Source organism: Chironomus tepperi, unplaced genomic scaffold (assembly GCF_022539635.2).
Source record: "Chironomus tepperi strain 1889 unplaced genomic scaffold, CSIRO-AGI_Ctep_v1 contig_34, whole genome shotgun sequence".
NCBI classification, from domain to species: domain Eukaryota; kingdom Metazoa; phylum Arthropoda; class Insecta; order Diptera; family Chironomidae; genus Chironomus; species Chironomus tepperi.
In genome coordinates this window covers 994,587-1,021,426 of record NW_027226156.1, presented here as the reverse complement: position 1 = coordinate 1,021,426, position 26,840 = coordinate 994,587, and the positions used below count along the sequence as shown (strand labels likewise).

Genomic DNA, 26,840 nt, shown 5'->3' with positions numbered 1-26,840 from the left:
ATCTTGAATGACTTCATAAGTTGTTCATCATTTGTTCCATCGCTGACAAATTAATTGGACAAAAAAGTTCTCGCTAGTGATTAGTGCTGAATTTGAGGAAAATTTGAAAGTTTTTTTTTATATTTCTTGTGGAAATTTTTTGAAATAAATTAAAAATGGTGAGTTGATCTTTGAGGGGATTATAGTGATGATTTGAGGGGATTTTTTGGGGTAGATGAGTTAATTGGGGACTTAAAAGTCAGGGTATATGGCTTAGGATGTCGATTTGTAGTGCGTCGAGTATTTAGGATTATATTTTAGTGTTATATTGAGGGTACTCAACTTGGGGTCCAAGAAGTTTGTGGAAAATGTGAGATATTCTCCAAAATATATTCAAAGACGTTTTAAATAAAAATTCAACAATTTTAAAAATTCGTCAATTTTTCTTCGATTTTCTTCAATCTCAAAAAATACGAAAAAATTCAAAATTATGAAGAAAAATTCTATAAAAAATTCAAAAACTCACCAAGAAAACCCATTCAAAAATTTTCCACATTAATCATGGAAAATTCTCATTAAATTCTGAAATAATTCTAAATTTAAAATAAGAAAAGTGACGGAAAAGAGTTCTTATGGCTCTCAATGCATTACTCATCATCATATTAAAGACGACAAGCAGGCAGTCATGCGTCTGCAGACATATGTGCACATTAAACAAATTAAACAAAATCTTAAAATGATTCATAAAAAAAATTGTTTATTTTTGTTTTGTAAATAAATATAAATTAATAATTTTTTTTTAAAATAATTTTATTGAATTTTAAAATTTTCAAATTTTTATTTTTTTTATTTTTAAAATTTTTTTTTAATCTTTAATAATAAAAAATTAAATTTTTTAAAAATAATTAAAAAAATGAATTTTTTAAAAGTAATAAATTGATTTTTAATCAAGAAATTTCTCGACTATCTTTTTACACATTCTATACATGCCTGTATTTCCTCTACCTCAACAAATCTCATAATTCTGCAATTAAAGTAAAATGAGCACCGTTAACATGAAATTCACTCTAGGAGGGTTAATTGCTGCATTATAATTGAAAATAATTTAAATTGAACGAATTTTTTAGAGTGAAATTTTTAGATGAAAATGATATGTGAGATATTTAACACATTTTGAGTCTATTATTTGGTCATTACACTTTGTGATGGATTAGGTATGAGTTGGAATTTTAATTAATTTTGTTGAATTTATTGAATTGAAAATTATATTTTAAAATTCAAATAAAAATCCAAAAATTCAAAATAAATTTCAAAAATTCATTTTTACAGTTCATCAAACATACAAACCTCCCAAAACCCCAATAAAAATTTCAAAATTCACACTTTTTACTTTTAAAATTATCAAATTTTTAAAACAATAAAAAAAAACCAATTCGCGACTTTTTCAACGACGTCAGTCATTCATCAACCGACTTAACAATTTCCTCCGAAAAAAAGTTATTTTTTTTGTTCCACATGCAGCAGTAAAACATTTCACAGCAATATCAATGAACTTTTTATTGCCACAATTTTCATAATTTGAATGACATCAGTTGGCATATTTGTGTGTGTTTCAAAGTCAAGATCAATTGATAGAAAGGCATGGATTGAGGATTTGCTTGAGTTTTGTAGATTTTTTGGAGTTGGATCAAGTTGTGATTGCTGTCAAATGACAGTTGGGTCAATAACAGGCTGACTTAAGTTGATCTAGCATTTTTAGGTCAATTTTGGGAAAACTCGATTTAATGTTGATTTAAAGCTGATTTGTAGCAAAGGTCTAGAACCTAATTCGAGACAATTAGAGTACCACATACAGTAACAACTGTCTACAGTATTATTATCGATACCAACCCATACTCTGTACTCTTAACAAGAACTAAACTCAAAAATCTCACAAAGCTTCCAATTTTTCACTAAAAATTCTGACATAATTTATGAACAAATCCCAACTAGATCTTGTGGAGGCACAAAAAAAATGTGCTATTTTTATGTTCTTTTTTTTTGCCTTATTTGATAGACTTGTGAATAAGAAATTCTTTATAAAATTTATTAATCGGTTGAACAACTCTTTGTGATGTTTTCTTCTGATTTGTTGAATAATTTTGGAATTTTAGATTGGAATCTATGTGTGAGGTACTTGAGAAATTGGAATGTATCTTAAGAAATCTAAAATAAGTGAGTGGAACTGATTCCAAAATTCATACAAAGTAGATAGAACAACGATCTTTCAGAGGGGAAGTGGGGGAAGGGGTCTCTCCCCAAACGTAATAACTGAACGATTCCCCAAAACAGGAATTGAACTATTTTTGGCAACTGCTGTTGACCTCAACAAATTAATCACTGTTATAAGCATCATTCTTGACCTACCTAAACTGTACCAAATCTGCTCTTCACCTCGCAATCAACATCATAAACACAGCACAAATCCAGCACAAACAAGAATAATTTGATTGGAAATTTAGCATTTTTTTTGTAGCTTTTTGACTAGTCATGGGAATTAAATAAGATGTTAAAAAATTGCTTTATTCTTTCACTTTGAGTGTCGAGGGGTTCGTTTACCTATTAAGTAACGCTCATAGGAAAGGGAAGAGAAGGACGTGAAGTTGAAATTTTGTTGCTCCTCAAGAAATCTGAGACGTTGCTACAGAATGGTTGGGATGGTCAAAAAGTTCAATTCTTCCCGTTATATCATAACTAAACAATCCCTAGATACATTGCGTTTAATGAGAATAAGACGAAGAATGTGGAATGTATGCGATATGGAATAAACGATAATTCATTAGTACTCAGTTCATTGCATATTACTGTAATTGATCGCTGCTTGCTTGCTTGAGATTTTGAGATGAAGAAAGATAAAAATGGTTTCGTGGTAAATGGGATTTGGAATTGATTGTAATGGGGTTGAGTTGAAGGAATTAAGTCACAGCTGTGCTTTTATAGTGTTGTTTTGAGATCGCTAACTAGTTCGAGTCAAACGGTTTCTTAGTCAATCTTGTCAAGTTTGTAACTAATTGAAATACCACAAATCGATTAATTGATCCAAAATTCAGCCCGAAGCTAACCTGACTCTGACTTAAAGCTGATTTTAGTTCTGTCGGACTTTGGATCAATTAACTGACTTGTGGTATTCGGGCCGATGTCATTTAGTCCGTTATTTAGAGTTTATTCAACTGACAATCACACAACAATTAAATAAGGATTAAAACTGAATTTAATACCTTCCGACACAGCTGCAATTTCCTCCAAAATTCACATCACATTCGGTACATTTACTTTGTTTACATAAAGAGACTTAAACTGTCTTACTGAACTGAACATAAATTACGATTTGTAAAGAAATTGTTCTCAGAATTGCAATCAACCTTAATTTACATTCGAAAGAGTCTGTGGCTTACAATGTATTAATGTTTGAGAAGTTTGATGACCTTCGGAATGAATAAATTTTGCGAAGATCGAGAGGAATGTGATGAATGTTTATGGACAGTCTTAACACTAGAAATAAAAGCTATAAAATTTTAATAAACTTGTCTCAAATTTCTAGCGCCGCTTGTCAAATTATTAAGTTCTAAAGTATCTTAATGATGTGTTTGGTTCACTACCCGAGGGGTAAGGGGAACTTGACTGATCATCACGTATTCTAGCATGAACGATCTCCAAGAAATACCTGCTACCTTAAATCTCAACATCCTTAAAAATTGACTCCAATAACAATATTTACTACAAACACTTCAAACTGCCATGGATATAACTGCAAATAAAAAAATCAATAACCTTAGTAAGGCAAAAAAAAAACTGAAATTTATGTTAGGGTAGAAATTAGGGCAGTAGAGAGGAAATGCATTTGTGTTAATTGATTTTTGCAGGCATTTTTTTAAAGGACATGAAAATAACTTTTTTTGGCATTTGTACAATTATCAAGCTATGGCAATAGCACGTCTAATTATCAGTTAAAATTCTGATTTGTATTTAAACATTAAAGTCATGTCTTCCATTAGCTTAATTGCAATTTAGCATGTACTGAATTATAAAAAATTAAATTTTACTCTACGGTCAATAGACTTTGATTGTTGTGCTGCTGTTATCAGCTGTGCATCGTAAATAAATGGTTAAAGATCATGAATGATAGCGTGTGAATAAGCTCCGCTTTTTTGGATTTATAGACATTGAACCTGAACAACATTATGCTGGATTTAAGCTAAATTCGGCACCAAGTCAGAATCGCATCAACCTGTTGTCAGATTTAGGATCGATTGACCAACTTGTGCTTTACGAGAACGTTTCAGTCTGAAAATTGAGACATGAGAAAAATCTCAAACCTTTCCGGCATTAAGTCACTAAATCTTTATAGTTGTGTCACTTTCAAGTGGCATTCTTAATCTTATCAAGGTCAATTCGACTTTATTAGTACCGGCACCTTTATTTCATGAGCATTTCTTTATTGCCTCAGATAAGAATGGCTATAAAATGTAATTTTATTTGCAGCTTAAAGGAACATTTGGAAATTATGTCACCTTCTACCCTATATGGCCCAGAAGCTGACTCTATCTTCCAATTTCCAATACCAAGTGCAATGCTGTAATGAGTTCATTAGTTCTAAATTTAAAAGCATGAATAAATCGTATAATTCATCAGAATTCCAGCACTAATTATTCAATCTCAGCTCTTGATTATTAAATTAGCAAAAATTTTCTTCTTTTCGCCAAATTCTTCTTTAGATTCGTTAATCAAGTAATTTTTTTTAAATTTTATTTTCTTGATGCCTGATGTATCTGAAAATGTCTAAATTTGTGGCTAAGAAGAGTAAGCTCGCTAATTGATTCGTTATAATTTATTCTGTTGTTAATGATGAATTATAGGTTGTGAAAGCTTATCGTAAATTTAGTGGGATTTATTCTTGATTTTTTGGGTAATCACTAGATTGTTAAGAATTTGATTTGTGGGGTTATGAATATTGAATATGGCGGTTTTGTGATGTTTTTTAGATCATCGGGTCTTGAAGGAATACGGTGTAGAAATGACCGAAAATCTGGTCAAAGGGTGACTTTACTCTGAGGTCAGACATGGAAGCCTTTCATCGTCCTTAGATCTTAGCAAAACTTGGGCTGAAATTCGATTTTTTCATGCAAAATTGACGATGACAAACTCATTTTCAGTGAAATTTATCAATATTTCCAATGTTATTCCTCGTTCTTCACTACGCTGTGAAATTTTTCATTAACAATATATTATTGCTTCATACTGCTTCATTCCTTCTTTTTTTCAACTATCAAGAATCATTTCTCATATATACATTGACGTTAGCAACATTAAAAGCAGCAAAATGTTCAAGAAGAAAGCCTCGAAGCACGTTTGAAGGAGAATAAAAGAATAAAAGAATATTTTTAATTGTTTAAAGTGCAAAACCGTTATTTTATAATTGATACAAAATAGAAAATAAGAAAAAGTTAGTTCTTTAATTGATTTTTATGACTGCTTCGTTGGATTAATGCTGATGAATTTCTGAATAATTGTAGAGAATTTGGCAGAAGTAGAAGAATTTTTCGATTTTATTAGAAGTAGAATAGGTTGAATAGGTTGAACCATGAGTGGGGTGGTGGATGTCGAGGTGCTGTACAGAAAGATCGATCGATCTGGGTAGCCAAAGTACCCCTCTTTTTGGATGAATCATTCATTCTGCTGAAGTTTTCAATGCAAAAATCCAAAAATATTCTTACAATTTTTAAATTCGACACCTACCCTCTACCTCCTCCCTACTATATCTTGTGATTCTGTAGACATATGCACAGCTATGCTAGAAAATATTTTGACTCAATTCTCGTGTCTATTTCACACCTTTCATCACTTTTAAAGTTGCTATCGTGTCAAATTTCATTACTAATTTTCATACATCATGCATGTCTTTTTGTGTCTTTTTTCTCTTATTTTTCTCATTTGTTAAAGAGTTCTAAGAAGAAAATTTAAGTTAATTAGAATGAATTTTGGTTGCTTTATCTTTCTGTTTTGTTGATTCTTGCTTTGTTAGCTGTGTCTTTTGTCATAATTAGTCTTATTTCAAATGAATCTTATCATTAAAATGCAAATTATCAGAAAAATTTAATTAAAAAAAATTCATAAAATTCTTAAATCTCTCATCCATAACTTAAATCACTTCTTCACACCCCAATACCCACCAATCATCCGGATCAATGACTATACAAACTCAAAAAACTGCAAATGTTACTAAAATATCATGTGCTACTGCACTTAGCTTATTGTTTCTCTATTATATCGTCCATATAAAGGCGTAAATGCGTTCAACAGAACTAAAATGCCTACAGTGGATCATTAAGAAGACAAACTTGCGTCGGAAGTTGTTAAAAAGAAGATAGACTTAAATTGAACTTAGTTTGCTCATTATGTCAACTTCCAACGCGTACTTCTGTGATGGTATTTGATGTCAATGGAAGATCAGATGATCTGTTAATTATAAAATAGCAATGGAATAAGCCAAATAGCTTGTTATAATTGATGATAATTGGATTTATTGATCGACTTTTACTTCTGAACTGTTGACCCGATCGATATGTATTAAAGAATTGATCATATGGTGGACAGTGGCTTTGATAGAAAGTTACCGAAGCTTAGTGGTGGTTAATAAGTGACTGCTATGGGGACAGCTTGCCGGTTAAGTGTGTGCAATGTGAATGTACAGAATAAGTTGAATTGTAGCTTGTAAATATGCTCCAAATTCAATCCTATCCCAATTTTCTCATAAACTATAAAATAAAGCTTCTTCTTACAGCCCCAAAAATCCACTCATTCACATCCAAAACACCGCTATATCCATAAATTCGCATGTAGAAAATTCATAATTCATAGAAGAAATTTCGCTTATCTTTACGTGCTCCTCACAATTCCGAGAGATTCGTGGGCTGAGCACATTTTAAGCTATAAGAAATTAAATTCATTAATGGCCATATATGCATGAATTCATTCACTTTAAACATGAACAAGTTAGTCCAATTAAGACTAATTTTCGTATTATTTAATTTAATTTCTGACATGTTGGCAGTTCCATTTTTGGAGAATTTTTTATCATTTTTTTTGTGAACTAATTTGTTGTACGACGACGCATTAATTACGATCTATGATGACAGAAGAACAATAGATAATTGTGACTATATCTGTGGATTTATATCGAGCATATGGAACGTTCCACTTGATGTTATTTTATGTAATTTGATATTCAATTTTGTATTTCATTGGAAAATAATTTGAGTATATTATGGAGTGGATTGGCAGTTATTGGTATAGAGTATAGTTGTGGAATTGGATGCGGATTGTCTGGCTGGGATGAAGATTGACTTTTCACAAAATTTTCTAATTTTATGCTCATTTCAAAATCCATCAAATTCTATTAAATGCGCTCTAATCCCTCTCATAGCTTTCCATGCCTTCCATACCACCTCGCCTTCTTATTCCATAACAATACACAATTTTCTATTCTGAATAATAAGAATCATCGATACACTCATTGAAAGTATATCGAAACGGCTTCAATTCTTCATTCAACGATGCGCAACGGAAATTTGTAATTTTAGATTTTTGCCTCGTTGTTGTCAATTGTACCTTGTGTACATGATACACACGAAATTTGCTTCATTTTTCGACAGGAACTGAAGACTGTGAAATGAAATTTTAGTGAGTCATACTTTTTTTGGACATGTCATTACGGGTCGATGGTCTAGAAAGGGCTTTAAGTGTGCAAATTACAGGCTTTAAATCTGATTATTTTTCTGGCTGTGCCGATCCCTTTAGTCAACTCCTCATCTTCCAGCCACACCAATCCCATAAAAATCCGTCGCGACTTCCACATTATTACAATCAACATAAGCACTTTTGCATCCAAAAAGGCAATTCTTTTTTCGCATCATCAAGTTTCATTTCTCATTTCGCGAGACGAGATTGTTAAAAGCAAATCATGCGTGATAAATGTAAATATATAATTTGTATATATATTTTTTTTGTTTAAATTGAAATGAAATGCAAAAGAATTAAGTGCATTTATTAGCGTATTAATATGAGTCATGGATACATTTGTGGATTTTAATGGGTATTGAGGGTATGAAAGAAGTGCTACGATGTAGGGGTGAACTCAATTGGGGGGTCAAACCAATGATTTCACTTCGCTGGATGTGCAGTTTGATTTTGTGCCATGATTAATAAGAGATCGGTCCCTAAATCCACGATTGTCTGTAGTTTATAAGATTCTTCCAAAATTGCAGACATGCTGACACTAAACATAGGCCCTGGTGCCATGGACGAATCCAAAACTGCAGGCATACGCCTCTAAAATGCAGGACTGTGGTTGTTGACTGAACCCTAATATTTTATCAGCAAGCATCAGCATCAATGCTGTATTTAGTCAACTTGATAGCGGCTCGGGTAATTTATTGTTGGTGCTACAATATGATTAATTACTCAATCTCTGTATCTGTCAATGGATTGCAATGAATGAGACTCTACATAATGTAAACTTGACTAAAACACAAGTCACTGTTTAAAAAGTATGAAAAAATTTGTTACTTTATGAATGATTTGCACTTCATAAACCATAAGCTATGAAATTCTGGGTCATTTGCTTGTCAATCAATCATAGATTTAATCTTAAATAAACCTTTACAGTTCAGTGACTCATCGTGCATTTCTTCCTATTGATTTACATAATAAGGTGTAATAAATTGAATCCATGACTAATTGAAAATTTTTTGTAGCCATTTCGTGACTTCTTCACTTATTTAGTATAGACAAGCGTCATTCTATTGTCAACACAAATTTTATGGATCACGTGAGGATGAGGAAGAAGACAGAAATCAATTTTATTGAGGAATAAGAAGCTATGGGTCATTATAGTTAATTCTGATGCTTATCTGCGTACAGTAAAATTGTGATTTATAGTGTGTCTTATATAATTATTAGTTTCCAATTTTTGGAAGTGGGAGGCTTAAGGGGGTTCGTTTCTCGGATGCATGTTAGGTTAAGCTATAGTCGGAACAATATCATTCACTCTGTAGAGCTTGTCTGAGCCTAAACTAGGATTATACACAATGAGATTGACCTTCTAAAATACGTCACACAACTGCAACCCCACTCGCCTGCTAACCAAGTCAGAAAGCTATAAAAAACATGCAACTAGTTACCAAGCAAATTAAATCATTCAAAAAAATGAATTTCAGTTCCAATATTCCCTTAACAAATTCACGAAATGAAAACTCCAAAGAAGAAAATCAACACAAAAAAAAAAATAATTAATTCGATGATGACACACGATGGCACAGCCATTTCTAGGTTGAATTTCATATTTTAGACTTAGTCCTTCACATTTAGCGTGAAAATTCATTAAATTATTAATCACATAAAGTCTGTGCCTACATTTTCGTGTCCCATAAAATAAAAGAATATTTTATGGAAATTTCCATCTATTTTTTTGAATAGTAAAGCACACGTTCGTGGTCATATAGTCATTTTGGAACCATGAAATGGAAACGGAACACGCCTATGTTTTAGTAATCATAAGCAACTGTTATTATGCTATAAATTTGGTGAAAAATGATGGAAATTAAAGAACTTTTCGTTTGTTTTTCTGACAATTACGAGCATTTACTTCCATTTTTGACCAAAATGCCAAATCTATATCTACATTAACCTAATTTGATCTGATACATATCCATTGATCTTTGAACTAATTTCACTACTCGATATGGTCACTTGAGAGCCAATGCAGTATCCACTTGTTCTTGGTCTTCCATCACTAAAAACTATTGTAATTGGAATTTTAGTTTCATTTCCAGCATCACAACTTTCTGATGATGGATCGACTCCGTCTCTTAAAACTTCAGTACAGGTTTTGCATGCTGACGGTGTGAATGATGGACCTCCAGCAAATGTTTGGTAGATCAAACAGCTGATGATGATGATTTGCAGTTGATTCATTATCACTTGATTATTTGGAGTTGGAAAATTGACTGTGGAATTGAATGAATTTTGGGATGTATTTATATACAAATGAAACTATTAAAAATTGAGAATATTAATGTCCATGCACGATGTTTGTGTCAATAATAATGATGAATTCACGACTGAATCATGACGGAGATTCAGACACGATTGTGAAGTGTTTATAGTCAGTCAAAGTGACACTTTGAATTTAATTAAGTCCTTCGGTCATGGGTCTGTTTACCTATTTGATGTGATCTCGGGAACAATATCGAAATCTGGAAGATTTTCGATGAAATCTCAAGCTTTGCCTAAATTTTGTTATCACGAACTTTAATGTTCACATCCGCACCTACAAAACATTTAATTTCTATTGTTTGTCTTCTAAATTAAACCTTTATTTATGACATGCAAGGATTAATTTCTTTGAATTTCTAATTGCATGCTGCATTCTATATTCAACAGTCTATATTTCAATTTCCATTCCAAAATTCCTCATTTGCTCGCAATTAGTCAAACAATTCAAAGCAATTCAGCATAAAAATAACAATTTTAATTTACATAAATGAAGTCATTTAAATAATGAATCAACGCCATTCAGTGCGATTGCATCAAGTGTACAATGGTAATAAAGACTTCTATTTAGGACATAAATTCTTATATTTAAATAAGGTTCATTGCACTTTCAAGTTAGAAAAAGAAAACAACAGGAAGAAAATAGAAAGTAGATCAAAAATTGAGGAAGTCTGATATAATTTTCGTGCAGGAACTGAAAAAAAAATTACTCAAAAAATTCTTGTAGGAAGGAAATCAAGTTTGATGGATTTTTGTAGTCACGATGGGGTCATAAATGGTTGATTTTGTAGATTTGTCATGGAATGGTGAAGGATGTTGAGGAAATGAGGTAAAATTGTGATATTTGTGGACAATTTTTGGTAATTTTTGTGATTTGTGATTAGGTTCTTAAGTTATGGCAAGTCTAGTGACATTAGTCATGCTCTAGCTAGCCTAAAATATTCTTTGGCACACTTATTGGTTCTCTTTCAGCTTTAGATGGTTCTGGGTAGCTTCCAATTGACCAATGGTGTACCTATACCGTATTATCATCAGTTCCAGCGACATCTTACAAGACGCAACCGTTCTGCAACCACCAAATACCCCAAAAATGTCATTCAACATCCCAAGTCACACCTCATTCAATAAACCGTTCCAGTCAGCATGTAAATTCCAAGACCTTGACTTGTAGCATGCGCAAAATAAATCAAAAAACAGGTTGAATTTCATTAAAATCGATTCAGTTCATTGTCCTATATTTATGTTAATGTAATAAGTATATTCGAATATGTTGAAATACCAAAGCGGTTATTTTGACGCAAAAGCAAACATTTTTCTACGGAATTGAAATTAAAAAAATCTCAAAATGTGGGTGTATCAACATTTGCGTGCATGAAAATAAAGTCCAAAAAAAGGACACGCGATTGTTATTGACGTATGTACGGCTTATTGTACAGGAACTTATGCATGCTAAATGGTGAACTTTAATAGAGCAAATTATAGTAATTACTGATATTTGAGACGGTCTGGTGACCTCCTTTAATGTTGTGTTAATGGAAATTAAGGGTTTTGGGGTGGACTTTTTGATGATTTTTGAGGTTCAAAATTTTTGAACATAACCTAAAAAAATCCCAATAAATTTACTAATCCATCAATTCCTTCATCTCTTTCAGCGTGAATGTATCTCAGTTCATATTGGTCAAGCCGGTGTCCAAATCGGTAATGCCTGTTGGGAGCTCTACTGTCTTGAACATGGAATTCAGCCAGACGGTCAAATGCCATCGGATAAGACCATTGGCGGTGGAGATGATTCATTCAATACATTTTTCTCTGAAACTGGAAGTGGTAAACATGTTCCACGTGCTGTCTTTGTTGATTTGGAACCAACTGTCGTTGATGAAGTTCGTACTGGAACTTATCGTCAACTTTTTCATCCTGAACAATTGATTACTGGCAAGGAAGATGCAGCTAATAATTATGCACGTGGACATTATACAATTGGAAAGGAGATTGTTGATATTGTTTTGGATCGCATCCGTAAATTGGCTGATCAATGTACTGGATTGCAAGGATTCTTGGTTTTCCATTCATTTGGTGGTGGAACTGGATCTGGTTTTACTAGCTTGTTGATGGAAAGATTATCAGTTGATTATGGAAAGAAGTCAAAGTTGGAATTTTCAATTTATCCAGCTCCTCAGGTAAAGTATTGAGCCTAACCTAATAATCCCGAATCCTATAAAAACAATTCTAACCTCAAATTTTTTTTATCATTTTTTTCAGGTATCAACAGCCGTTGTCGAACCCTACAACTCAATCTTAACCACCCATACAACACTCGAACACTCTGATTGTGCTTTTATGGTTGACAATGAAGCCATCTATGACATTTGTCGTCGTAACTTGGACATTGAACGTCCAACATACACAAACTTGAATCGTCTTATTGGACAAATTGTCTCGTCCATCACAGCATCACTTCGTTTTGACGGTGCCTTAAATGTTGACTTGACGGAATTCCAGACAAATCTTGTGCCTTATCCACGTATTCATTTCCCATTGGCAACATATGCACCAGTCATATCCGCTGAAAAAGCATATCATGAACAATTGACAGTTGCTGAGATTACAAATGCATGCTTCGAGCCAGCCAATCAGATGGTCAAATGTGATCCACGTCATGGTAAATACATGGCATGTTGTATGTTGTATCGTGGTGATGTCGTTCCAAAGGATGTCAATGCAGCCATTGCAACAATCAAGACAAAACGTTCAATTCAATTTGTTGATTGGTGTCCAACTGGATTTAAGGTCGGTATTAATTATCAACCACCAACAGTCGTTCCAGGCGGTGATTTAGCCAAGGTTCAACGTGCCGTCTGCATGTTGTCAAATACAACAGCTATTGCTGAAGCATGGGCTCGTTTGGATCATAAATTTGACTTGATGTATGCAAAACGTGCTTTTGTTCACTGGTATGTCGGTGAAGGTATGGAAGAAGGTGAATTCTCAGAAGCTCGCGAGGACTTGGCTGCTTTGGAGAAGGATTATGAGGAAGTTGGTGTCGATTCAACTGAAGAAGTCGGCGAAGGAGATGAATATTAAAAAAAAATTTAATAATCTTTTTCTTACAAAAACTCACACAAATAAACATGAAATATTTATAGATCCACAGACATAAAGAAACTAATTTCACAAAGACATTGTTGCTTATACACTGATTGATGCTTTTTTAAATGTTGAGGGGTTGGAGTGTCATGGGGAAAAGGGTATTTATCTCCTTTATTGGCAAATGTCTTCATATTGCCAGTGGTTTTTCGAGACAAAAATCTTAAAGTTCATCCAAAATTCTGATTCAGACGTTACATCCCCGAGGGCGCAATCTGGTGCTTCTGAATCCTCTTTTTTTGATCATTTTTAGTGATTTATGATCACTTTATAACTAATTTGATCATTTTAAATCCAAAACATCATTTTGGACCACCTTAATCCTTCCCCATACCCCTCATTGTCACCCCCAACAACAATAAATTCCTTTATAACATTTTACTTACTATGTAAAACCATAAATGGAGATCGATGAAGATGAACAGAAGTAATAAATTAATAAAAATAAATAAGAAAAATTGCATTTAATTAACACACAGAAATTGAGTTTTATGAATTTATTAATGCTCATGCAAATTTTATTTGCTTTATTTTCAGAAGTTATTAATACAAAAAAAAAATTTCAGACACGATGGAATGTGCCAATTAATTTTGGAGTTGTTGATGAATTGATGATGATTTATGGCAATTAATAAGAAAATAAGACATTTGTTCCTGAAATGAATTAGTAATAAACACTGTATGTCTTATGGAATGGCACATAAGTCAACATTTCAGCATTTGCACGTCGATAATCCCAAAGAAAGTGATCAATTAAGATTGAATTGACATTTTTTAAAGACATTTCAGGATCTTGTGCCTTTAACATTTGTCTGACAAGATCTTTTGCCTTCTCAACGATGTAAATTGATGCTCCACGAATTTCAACTTCCTTTTCCTCACCATTTATCAATATTTTATCATCCTTTAGTTCCTGCATAAGCTCATCCGAATATGTCAATGATCCAAAGTGGACGAGAACTTGAGGAACTCGATAATCCGCAAACATTGTAATTTCATCATCAATGTCATCAAATTTACCAATTCCTTCACCTCTGTAGCATGCATAGACATCACCGACGAGAATTTGTGCTCGTTTAAGGATCGCAACACGCTTGCCGCAGTAATCAGCTTCATCACGGAAGCATGGAAAGTCCTCAATGATGATATTTAGTAATTTTTTAGCTGATCCTGAAGCTTTAAGGACGACATTCTCAAATTTACCATCATACTTGTCAAGAAGCTTAGTTCCAACATCATGAAGGCACTTGACACGTTCCACAAGCAACGGTGCTTTAGTAACTCCATCATCTGGTCTCAAAATTTCATCCAATTCCTCCAAAGTAATTTTTGAATAATATTTTGGATTTGTGACGTCAATTCCGTCCTTTTGTGCACGATTTATAGCTGCACATAGTGCAAAATATCCAGATTGATTGTCAACTTTCCACTTTTGTGGTTGACTGTCGGGAGTCCAAAAACAAAAGTTGAGTGTGTCAATCAGGAAGATCCAGTTGAGGGCAAAGTCGTCAGTTGATTTTGGATGAAATTTAATTTGTGAGAAGTTGTTGATGCTTAATGTCTTATCAGTGATGGCTGTGACGATCTAAAATTGTTGAAAAAATTTGGAGTTACTTCAGTCAGTTCACATTAAAAGAAAATCTTAAATTTGATTAATTAAACTTACTTGATTCGCAAGGTTCTTAATTCCATCGTCACTGACTGTCAAATGTTTAGCATTTTTGACAATAAATTCGCCAGATTCCTTTGGAGAAAGTGTCATTTTTGTGAAAAATATTTTGGAGATAAAATGCCGATTAGACGAAGATTTAATAAGCTTTGGATCATGTTCTGACTTGTTTTGGGATGTTTTAGAGGGAAAATAAATTTAAATATTTTTTGACCGTTATGAAATTTTTTTTATTTGAATTTTTAAAAATATCTCAGTGCTTCCAATAACTGAATCTTAAATGCATAGCTTATCATATATTGACTTCCAAACATCTATGGATCCAAAACCTTACAAATTCCATCATAAAGCTTAAAATTGATAAAGCAATGACAATTATCCAAATTATAAATCCAAATTCTAAATCATCCATTGTTAAGACTTTTGGCATATTATCCTCATTTATAATTGATGGTCGATTGGATATCCAATTATTAATATCATATAAGTGCTGCATAATCCCCATCGGTATAAATCTTTCGACTACTTTTTCAGTTTGCCTGAATAAAAAGTGATTTCTTAGCAATGAAATTCCATTTTGTAATGTTAGAAGAGATTCTTTAAGAATTTTTGGTTCACATTTACATTTTCTAGCAAATTCGACTAAGGAATCATCAGGAATGAAGAATGCAATTTTTGCAGAACTATTTTGACATTGTCGACTGTAAACTTGACGTAAATGCCATAAATATTTGAATTTAATGATTTTTGGTCTGAAAATAAAGAAAATAATGTTAATTAATTTGTAGGAATTTGATGTGAAGGCACCTGAACATTAAGAATCAAGTGTGAAGGCACTTAAAACTCAAAACATTAATGTAAAGGCACCTGAACATTATGAATAAAGTGTAAAGGCACTCAAACTTCAAAATTCTAGTGTGAAGGCACCTGAAGTACAAAAATTCTAGTGTAAAAGCACTCGAATATTAAAATTCATGTGTGAAGGCACTTGAACTTTAAAAACTGTAATGTGAAGCCACCTGACCCTCAAAATTCCTTACCTTCGTTTCTTTTCAATTAAATGCTCCAAAATTTTCACAATATGATCAAATTCCATCGTATAGATTGTAAAGTTCTGCACATAAAGATCATCAATTGTTTCCGGAGAGGACTTACGCATGTCCGATGTCATAAACTCAAACATTTTACTTTGATAGCATGTTCGAAAAATCAAACAAAATAGAATAAAATTTATAAGTAAAAATCATGCAAACCATTTCATTGGCAATCGCATTTGTCCAATTCCAAAAAATATAAAAATGACATTCAAGGTCGGTGTCTGAACATTTTCACCATAAACTAATTTTTGGACATCCTTTGAGACTCTATTAATGATAAAAATTGACATAAAAGTGAATAAAAATGTAACAATCAGCCATGACCATGTGTCGGTATCAAATGGAAGTAAAATTTTCTCATAACTTGTGTATGGAACAGCTGGTGTGATGACAAATATGAAGCTTAATTGACTGAATGTCATGGTGACATGATTATTGGAATTTAATGTATTTGTTCTAATTTTATAGACAATTTGAAACATTCCATTTCCAGTTTCATCAATGCTGATATCATTTTCATTTAATGTATAGTTGCTGGATGTCATAAAGACTGCTTTAAAGTTGGAATATTGAGCTACAGCTGATGTCAAGTCAACAATGAATCCTTTCGTTTCAAATGTAAATTTATCAATGTAAAATGTTCCTAATAAGTCATACAAATTGCTTGATATTAGAGGACATCCATAAAAATTTTCAAATTTATCGATAATTTGAAGCTTTTTGTGCCATTTTTGGGTATTTTTGTAGATGACATTGATGATATTAAAGTATGGAAAATTACATTCTGAGTCACTAAACCATATTACAGTTCCAAAGACAATTCTGTCATTGTAGTTTAATAAGAAATATGAAAAGTCAAGTAATCGTCCGTAATCATTGACTAAATGTAAATGTGCTTCAAATTTCTCATCAAATCCAAAAGTTTCGTCCAAAATTATCAAAAATTTGAATTCTTTTGGATAAAAATTTGTCAATTTCATTTCCACATTTAATTTGTTTATTGACAAAACATTTCGAACTAAAATCACAGCTGACTTATCAATTTGGTTTAATTTCCTAATATAATTGACTGACATTACTTGATATGGATGGAATCTGGTGCTGGAAGTTCCAATTTTATCGATTAATTCCGATTTTTTACTATCATAAATTATAAAGTCATAATTTAGTGAATTTTTGGTGTAAAATTCATCAATAAAGTCAGTTATTGTTTGTGTGATTATGACGTCATCTTTTCGGGGATGTAATGTGATGCTATATGCTGCACATGAAGCTGTGATGATGAAGAAAATTGATAATTTTAACATTTTTGTTTTTGATGAAATTTTGTTAGTTTTTTAAATAACTTTAATCAAAACTTTAAATTTTCAATAAACTATTTCAAAAAATTCCAAAAAAAACTTTGAGTTTTGATCACAAAAACAATTTTTTCTTATTTCTCAACTTTTGAAGAAAAAAAAAAGTTTAAAAGCTTCCTTCAAATCAACAAACGATCTTCTTATCAACCGCAAATATGTCTTTGCTGAGTGTCACAAATTCAAATCTTTTCTGACCGTTTAAAATTGTTAGTAACAAAATTTTTGTAATTATTTAATACATTTAAGTTGAGATTTTATCGATGAGTGAATTCATAGCTCCTATAGCACAATGGTAGTGCGATCGGAATAACTGTAATTTGAGAATTTTTCTTACTAATTTGAATAAATTTATCCGAGAGGTTGGAGGTTCAAGTCCTTCTAGGGGGCATCCTTTTTGATTTTATTGCTTATCATTCATTTTTAGTTAATTTTTTTTTTTAATTTTCGAATACGTATCATAAAATTGACCAATTTTAAATTTGATTAATTTACTTACTTGATTTGCAACTGGCTCTAAAATTATCACCTAACATCCATTCTAATCAACAGAATTAGCTGTGTCACAACATTTCAGGAATAAATAAAAAAAAAACCATTAACTATTCAGATCTTTGAGATCCAGCAATAGACCTACAGTTTATAGTAGGATCAGAACCACTTCTTTGATGACGCTATTGTCTCTACAAAGGAAGGCTGTGAGCCGCGTTTCCACTACACATGATTCGAAAAAGGACATGTGAAAGATTTCCCATGCCGAGTCTCGCCACCGAGCCATTTCGACTCGGATAAGGAATAAGTATGAGAAAATAAAGGAAATTTAATTTACATTTTTATACTTTTTATTTGATAAATTTATAGATTTTTAACATTCAGTAAGCATCAATCGTCAAACTCAATTTTATATTCTTGCATGACACTTTTAACCCAACGATGAACTTCAACTTTTTTATATGAAGAATATTTAAGTAAATTGTTGCCATCTTTTCTTTTAATTTTTAAATATTCAACTTGTTCGTCGTGGGTCAAAAATCTTTTAATTTCATTCCACGTCAGTTCAACAATTTCTTTGCTTTTCCAATCAATTGCATTAAAAAGAAGATTATTTCCTGTTTTATCAACATGATTTATGAACAGCAAAATTTTTGGTATTTCAAAATATTTTGGTAAAGTATTCCATAAATATTGCAAAAGTTCAAAAGATTTATTTGACTCTGCTTCATTCTCTAATTTATACAAATAACTATATTTCAAATAATTCACGTTCATCAACATTTCCTTGATATTATTTTGTGATGTCAGTTTTTCTAATTCCTGAATCATAAACCCAAAAACTTCAAATGGTAACCTTTCTGCAGCAATTTTAAAAATATTTTGTCCATCTCCATCAAATTCCTTGAGCATTTCCAAAAACTTTTCATCACTTCCACAAAAGTTACGGAAAAATTCCCACAAAAATTGAAGAACTTGAAAAAGATTTGACTCATTTGCAGCAGATTGAAGTAAATTCATTTCCCGCTCACCTTTAGATTTTAAAAATTCTTGGAATTGAGCAGCAGTGAAGTTTGTTTTCAGAATTTCGAATATACACTTTATTATTTCTGGATTTCCATTTTTACTCACAAGTTCATGAACAAAATTGTTTCCATATTTATCTTTTTGCAGAATAAAATCCTTCAATTCCTCTCGATCTTCAAATGTTTTGAGCAAAAGTTTCCATAAAGTCTGATGCATATCAACTGTCATCAAACCAAGGAGCAGTACCAAGAAAATTTTGTTTAACAAATTCCTTAAATGTTTGTGGAACTTTTTTATTTGTAAAATATTTTTCAATTCCTGTCCAAAAAATTTCGAGATTTTCTTCATTTGGTGAATTAAAACAGACTTCTAAAAAATTTCTTTCATCGTCGCAATTGTTCATTAATTCAATTATTTCAGTGACTGTAAAGTATTTATCCATTATTTCAAGGTATTTTTGAACTTTCTGAGCAGATAAATTTGAGAATTCAGCGAGGGAGTAAAAAATGTTTCCTTCCCGCCATTCAAACTCCATCGCCAGTGCATGCCTGACAAATTCTTGATCAGTTTTTTCTTCTATTTTTAGCACAAAATTCTCTAAAATTCCTATGTCAAAATTTGATCTAAAGATTTCTAAAACGACTTCGTATTCAATTATAAAATCCTTTAAATCCTCGACTTGTTTCGAGAAGAAGTCCAGCAAAAAATCTTGAAATTTTAAAAATATTTCTACGTTTTTTGTGTCATCAAAAATAGTCTGGGCATTTTCATCTAAGACAGTTTTAACTTCTTTATAACTTCCGTTTTTCAGCACATTTATTCCAAAATCAAAAAGATTTTCTAGATTTTCAGCGAAAAATAGTCCGAAGCTTCCCGGAGAATAAACTAAACTTTTCATTTGTGTTCCTACTTTTTCCAGCACTTCCTTTTCATTACATGCATGGAAAATGAATGTTTTAATAATTTTGAATTTATCCTCAGTCATGATTTCATTTAAAGCACTTGAAAGTTCATTGCCTCCTTGTTGATCTTTTAATGCATTTGCAATTGCATCAGCAACAAAATATTCACTGAAAGTCTTGTGTATGAAATAAACTTTTCCATTTATTATGATCAATATGCCACCAGCGATGATTTCTTCAGTGGCCATTCACTGCCGTCATATCCAGGAAATAGTACTGCAGCTAGTTTTGGAAATAAGCTTAAAATTGCATGAAACTGATGAAATTTGAAGAAGTTTAGCCTTAAATTTCGTTGAGCATTGATATCTGCTTGCTCTCTAATCTGACCTTTACTACGCGAGTATCTTAAGTACAGAATTTCTATGAATTTGATGTAAATTTTTAATTCTTGCAAGTTGACAACATTTTCTTCATCCTTGAATCCAGTAGCAATCATTTTGAACAATTGAGGCAGACCGACTGAATTATTTCTTAAAATTAAAGCCTTTCTGATGATTAGACGAGTTGTTTGCTTATATATTTTATATTTTGGTGATGCCTCAACATGACTTTCAAAGTCTTCCTTCGAAATTGGCACAGTTTTGTCCTTAATTAAATCAGCAAGAATCCAGCTTTTGGCTATCAAATCCACTCCTTCATAATCTATCATCTCACTAAGACCATAAGCTACATCAAGCTTTAGTTTGTCCTTCAAATCGACCTCAAAATAGTCTCGAGTTGCAATCCACAGCTGATTACCGCCATTTTGTTGGAAATTCTGTGCCAATTTTGAGACCAATTCAGCATAATTTGGAGCAATTTCATCGAATCCATCAAAAAGAATGAAAACTTTGCCGTCCTTGTACATTTTTTTGAAGATTTTAGCCTCAAATTGATGTTCAGACTTCAAAATGTGATCGACCATAAAACTTGAAAATTCAGGTTCACCTTTTTGTGCCTTAAACTCGTCAATGAACTGTTTCAAGTCCACATAAGTCACCCAACTTGTTGGATTCTTTTCACGGAGGATATTTGTGAAGTTTTTCATTGCCCAACTTTTGCCATTTCCAGCCTGATCTGAGATTAAGATGTATTGCTGCTTCTTAACTCCTGATAGAAGTTCATGATGAGCTATTTTATTTGCCTGTATTGATTTTCTTCCTTTCTCATCCTTCATTTCCGTCTTTTCAATAAAACCCCTCGACTGGAATAGAAACTGAAAATGTTCGTCTTCGTCCTTCCGAAAATCTCCCTTTGCGTTGACTGGAACTGGCTGATTTCCCAGCAATAAGTTTAAGAGCTGAACATCAACCAGACCATCTATGGCTTCTTTGTCATTATTAACTGCTGTACTTCTTGATGGTTTCTCAGCTTTATGATCAGATAGGATCAGTTCCGCTAATGTTGGTTGTGAATTATTTTGGAAATTTATTTTGGTTTCCAACAACAATTTTTGACTTTTTTCTGTCAAGTCAATCCAGTTATAATTTAATTCTAATTCCTGTACATCCTGCATTTTCTGTTCCTTTATTATTTCATTAATTTTATCATGTTGAATCTTATTGGACACAATAAATATGAAATGCAGTTCCTTGTTGACGAAAATATTTCCCAATTCATCCGAAACTCCACAAGTACAGTCAACAAAAATGTTGAGTTCCTGATTGCCAGCACAAATATCTTTAAAATCATCCCAAAGTTGTAGATTATTGAGTTTTTCAGGCTCAACAAAAATATTTTGTGAATCAAATAACATTTCGTCTTTTAATTTTAGATAGTTATGGATATTGATGAACAAAAGCTTCGGAACATTCGTCAGCACTACGACAATCTTGTTCCTGGTTATTTCTTCTATTTCATCCTCATTACACAGTTCATATTTGAGCTCTTGAATAGAAGGAAGTAAACCGATTGTTCTATTTAATCTCGATAACATTTATGTCCCGTTTGAGATGTTTCGGCAAGTCAGGAACAACATGATTGAAACCAGAAATCAAAAAGATCAGATTATAAGTTTCCTGAAGACTACCTAGAAATTCCTCATTATCATCAAATTCTGCTAACATTTGCATAGGCCGAACAATTAATTCTGGGTGGAATTCCTTTGGATCGTAGTGCTTGTAAACAGATGAAATGATTCCGTTGCACTGATCATCTGGACCGTCACCATCTAACATTGACCATTTGTCGTATTTCTGAACGATTGTCTCAAACGCTTTCTTCAAATCCTTTCTGTGTTCGTAGTAAGGATTCTCATTGTTCTGATAAACTAACTTCATGACATAATGACACAATTCGTGTGCCAAAACTCCTTTGATTTTCTGTTCACGCTGATTAATAGAATTCTTGTTTTTATCAGATAGTTTAGCACCAATGAAAATCCATTTAGATGCTGAATGCATGGAACCCAGAGCAGTAGGTCCTGATAAGCTTACATTTTCGACCTTAAAAGAAAGTTAAAGTTAAGTACACAAATTCTATGATATATTCAGCACTAGACTTACTGTGTCATTCTCGAAATCGAAGATTATCTTCAGTCTTGGGCATGAAGCTGCAACATCAAGGAACACTTGACCATTTCTAATCTTCTTGATGTCTCCATACCAGTTCCTAATCTTCTTTCGATACTCTTTCTCTTGTACTTTACTGATCCTCTTGTTGTGGATTAATGATCTATTGCACAGTAAATTTACAGACCATTGTTCATCTGGAAGAGCTTCCTTGACATTTTGCTTCCTTTGCTGTGCTACAAAATTGCGAACTTCTTTTTTAAATTTAACAAATTTTTCATTTGGATTTGTTGTACAGAATCCACGCAGGTGTAGATAATTATAAGCTGCAAAGTTATTTGATTCCAATAGCAATGTTTAATGCTGGCTTGTTATTGATATTGTAGACTACTTTCAAGTCTGAATTTGCATTGAAGAACTTTATAATTTGGTTCATATTTGCAGATTTAATTGCAGCTTCAAGCTTTGCACGTTCATTAATAATTGTCTGAAGGCTCTCATGGTTGGTTGATTCTGATTCAAAATTAATAGGAAATGGAAAGTCAGCAATGCCCACCAAATTACAGAGAACATCAAGTTGGCCTGTCTCAAATGCAGTTGTTGAAATCTTAACTTGATGATCGAATGGAAGATGTTGGATCAAATGACTAAGGACAAATATCAAATAGTCAATCAATTCTGCATTCTGGTTATGAACGGCTGTCAGTAGAACTGAGGAGCCTAATTTATCAATTTGTTGTTTCTGTTCTGATCGTTCCTGTATTCCTCCTGATTGTCTGATGCATAAAATGCAAGTTATATACTTTGAGCATGGCTGCTTAACCATCCACCACAATCACTGAATGGAGCATCCAAAATCGCCAAAAATTCAGCTGCACTTCTCTTTTTTGCTATTTCCAAAGTTATGTCTTCAAAGAAATTATCTCCGAGATTTAAAGTTCTTAAGAATCTCAGAAGTAGTATTGAATTTGCATCTTCATTAATGAACTTGATCATCTGTTCACTTCAAATTTTTGATTTTGTTATTTAAAAACAGGTACAAAAATGAGGAAAAACTTTCAATTTCTTTAATGTCATCATGTTGCTGATCAATCACATTAAATTGACTTGATGAATCATCTTTGCAGTATAATTGTGAAGCATTTTCATTTTCTGATGTCAATTGTAAGATCACTGGACGTTTACTAAATTTTTGAAGATGTTCTTTTAAATGATCAATATCATGTCCTAATCTAACTTTTTTATTTGGTGGCTCATCTCTTGCTCCCTGAACATAATTATCTGATTTATAAATCACAAAAATGAAGAGTTGTGGATAATCTTTTGGATCAAGTCGTTTAATTGTTGTCAACACTTCCTCAAAATTCCACTCAGATGAGAAATGAAGAACTTTGCAGAAATTTTTCACTTCCTTGGTGACATTTTTTCCTTTTTGTATTTTAAGGATGAACTTTTTATCAATTTTAATTCCTTGATAATCAGCCAAGATGTCAAATGATGGTGACTGTATCTCAGCAGACGCACTACCAATTTCACTAGAAGCCATGACAGTTCCTCGATGTAATTCTATAAATACAAACTTAAATTACTCAGCAGCCAAAGTTTAAATAATTTGTTGGTTAATGTAGCAATTTTTTTTAAAGTCTTAAGTTTTCACTACTTCTAACCCTAAAAGTCACAGATCGACACGTTTGTGATATGTGAATTTATTTTGAGACATTATAACCAGTCGATAACGGATGATCAGTTATCGGTTGGTAATATCATGAAACTGTCGATTATGATTTTAAATTATTGACAATTTTGAATTTTCAAAGCATTTCACGTCCACACCCAAAAATTTTGAGTCATATTTCAAAAGAAGAAGAAGAAAATTAAATGTTATCAACTTTTTAAACTACAAATTAGTGACTTATTTCATAAAATTTTCAACTTACTTGATATCCACGAGAGTGTTCACGACTTTATTTTTATTTTTTTATAGTTTTAGAATTAATTTACGCAATTTTAAAGGCACAAATATTTTTCACTTTGAAATATGCCCGATCGTAATTTTCAATCTCTAACACAAACATGTATAACTTATCATGTATGTACGTGTTCCGTATTTTATTATAACATGTTATGTTATACTGAAAAGTGCGGCAAATTTATTTAAATTGTGATAAAATTGAGTTTTAACATTTTTTTGTGTAATTTTTCATCATTGGAATCGTCGATGATTGTTTGAGTGTCTAATCAAGCACTTCTTAAATAAATCCAGGAATCCCAAAAAAAGCATTTATAAAAATTTTAAATTTTTCATGACCGTTAAAAAAATTCAGTAAGAAGAAAATTTCAAAAATTTATGAAATTATTTAATACATTTATATTGAGAATTTGCCATGTTCTGACTCACAGCTCCTATAGCTTTAATAGAAGAGCGATCGGAACAATCTTTACAATGAAAATTCAAACTCAATTTTATCCGAGAGGTTGAGGGTTCAAGTCCCTCTAGGAGCATCCTTTTTGATGATTTTTTTTATTAAAATCTGAAAATATTTTATTTAATGTTGGAATTTTGCAAGAAGTCGTCAATTTTGCAACATAAAGTGAGTTTCAGCCATCATCATGAATTATAATTGATCTATAAGATCAATTCAAGGAGCATAGAATGAACAAACTTTGATTTGACATTTCGATTTCAAATTAATTGATGCTTAACATTCACAAATCATCAAGCTATTCATTTACTGTGTATATTGCAAGCTCTACATAGGAACAAGGACTACAGAGGAGCTAAGTCGAGATAAATATCAAATTAAGGACATTTAGTGGGTACTAAGTAATAGTAAATAAGCGGTTTTTCTTGTGTATTAAGCCTACACATTCAAATATACTTCAATACACAATATAGTTTTTTAAAAATTTAACGGTTTTTAACAGAAACAAATTTATTCAAATCTCATGCAAATGATCAACCCTCCCTAAATCCTCAATATTATAACCTTGATATCCTTCAAATTAAAACTCACAATCAAGCTCCCAAAACATCTTGAAAGCTTACAATCAAGTTTCTAAAACAGCTTAAAAGCTCACAATCATTGTCTCAGGTTATAAATTCAAATATTTCATGACCGTTATTTAAAAAAAAGCTCAAAAATGAATTTATCATAATTATGAAATTAGAAAATTTACTTAAATATACGATTTGTCATTGTAATTATTTATCGCTCCTATAGCACAATGGTAGTGCGATCGGAATACCTTAACTGTTTCACTTTGTGAAAATATCTTGAATTCTATCCGAGAGGTTGGGGGTTCAAGTCCCCTTAGGAGCAATTTTTTGTTGTTTTTATTTTGGTTTATTGATTGATAAACTAATCTATCTTATTTTGAAATATGTTAGGATATTCCTGAATATCTCAAATCGTTTAATCAATCCGACACGATGTCGACTTCAAAATGAATCCAGCATAAAGACAGAATTACTTAGGACTGAATTTTTAATCGATTAGTCGATGTACATGAAACTATAATTTGGGTCTGCTTGTTACTCATTTTTGGAATTGTTCATGGTTTTGAGAAGAACTGAGTTTGCTTAAAAAAAGTTGCAATCCATAGAAACAATAACAAAAAAGATTGTATTCATCAGACTTAAAAATCGAGCTTTAAAGCTCAAAGTATACCAATGTGATGTAGCTAACATAAAACGAGTATATTGTGAAACAAATAAACTGAGTTGACATGACATGAACAGCGTAAAAACATTCAAAATTCTATTTGGTATTGAATTCAGGTTGACTAGTTCACTAGACATCGTACCCGAGTGACACAAATGAAGCATGCTCCGCCACAGAGTTCTGTCTTGCCATCAGTTGGTGATGTAAATGCCTGTTCATAAAATGTCAGCAGTATGTTCGATATTTGTCATTATTTACCATTAATTTACATTAATCAAATTTCTAGCAGAGTAGAGCATGTGCATAAGTAGAGAATATTGCAATTATATACCCAAGTATATCATACAAAGTAACAGAAACTGTAAAGAATATGAGGAAATGTCAAATGAAGCACATTTTGTTCATATTTGAATCCTTTCATACATTTAGATACACATAATGCACTAGTATTGAAAAAAAAGGACTAAAAAAAGGATATGCTCCTAGAGGGACTTGAACCCTCAACCTCTCGGATAAAATTGAGTTTGAATTTTCATTTTAAAGATTGTTCCGATCGCTCTTCTATTAAAGCTATAGGAGCTGTGAGTCAGAACATGGCAAATTCTCAATATAAATGTATTGATTTCTAAATATTATGAAATTTTCATTCAAAATTCCTATAACGTATTTTAAAAATTTAAATTTTAAATCGTAATTTAATTGCATGCAAGTGTTACAATCAAGCGTTTTATGACTTTATAGATGATGAAAATCAATGACTTATTGTTCATTTGCTTGTAACCTATTATCATTCCGGGAATAACTAGATATAGATTCATGTCCACCATGTATGCTTGTTGTACTTTAAAGGGTGTTTGTCAATCAAATAAATTTAAA

The 26,840-nt window shown here is 32.0% G+C and overlaps 2 protein-coding genes across 2 annotated transcripts; one reads left to right on the top strand and one right to left on the bottom strand.

The window, feature by feature from the left end:
- Window positions 1-13,694, top strand: LOC139095332 (tubulin alpha-2 chain). Its single transcript, XM_070646666.1, has 3 exons — window positions 1-158; window positions 11,721-12,245; window positions 12,328-13,694. Exons 1-3 carry the CDS (start codon window positions 156-158, stop codon window positions 13,147-13,149), a joined length of 1,350 nt encoding a protein of 449 aa, XP_070502767.1. The 5' UTR covers window positions 1-155; the 3' UTR covers window positions 13,150-13,694.
- Window positions 13,695-15,049, bottom strand: LOC139095341 (queuosine 5'-phosphate N-glycosylase/hydrolase). The gene is made up of 2 exons (XM_070646677.1): window positions 14,879-15,049; window positions 13,695-14,797 (listed from the first exon to the last, which is right to left on the bottom strand). The coding sequence occupies exons 1-2, from the start codon at window positions 14,972-14,974 to the stop codon at window positions 13,877-13,879; spliced, it is 1,017 nt and encodes a 338-aa protein (XP_070502778.1). The 5' UTR covers window positions 14,975-15,049; the 3' UTR covers window positions 13,695-13,876.
- Window positions 15,050-26,840: the final 11,791 nt, after the last annotated feature.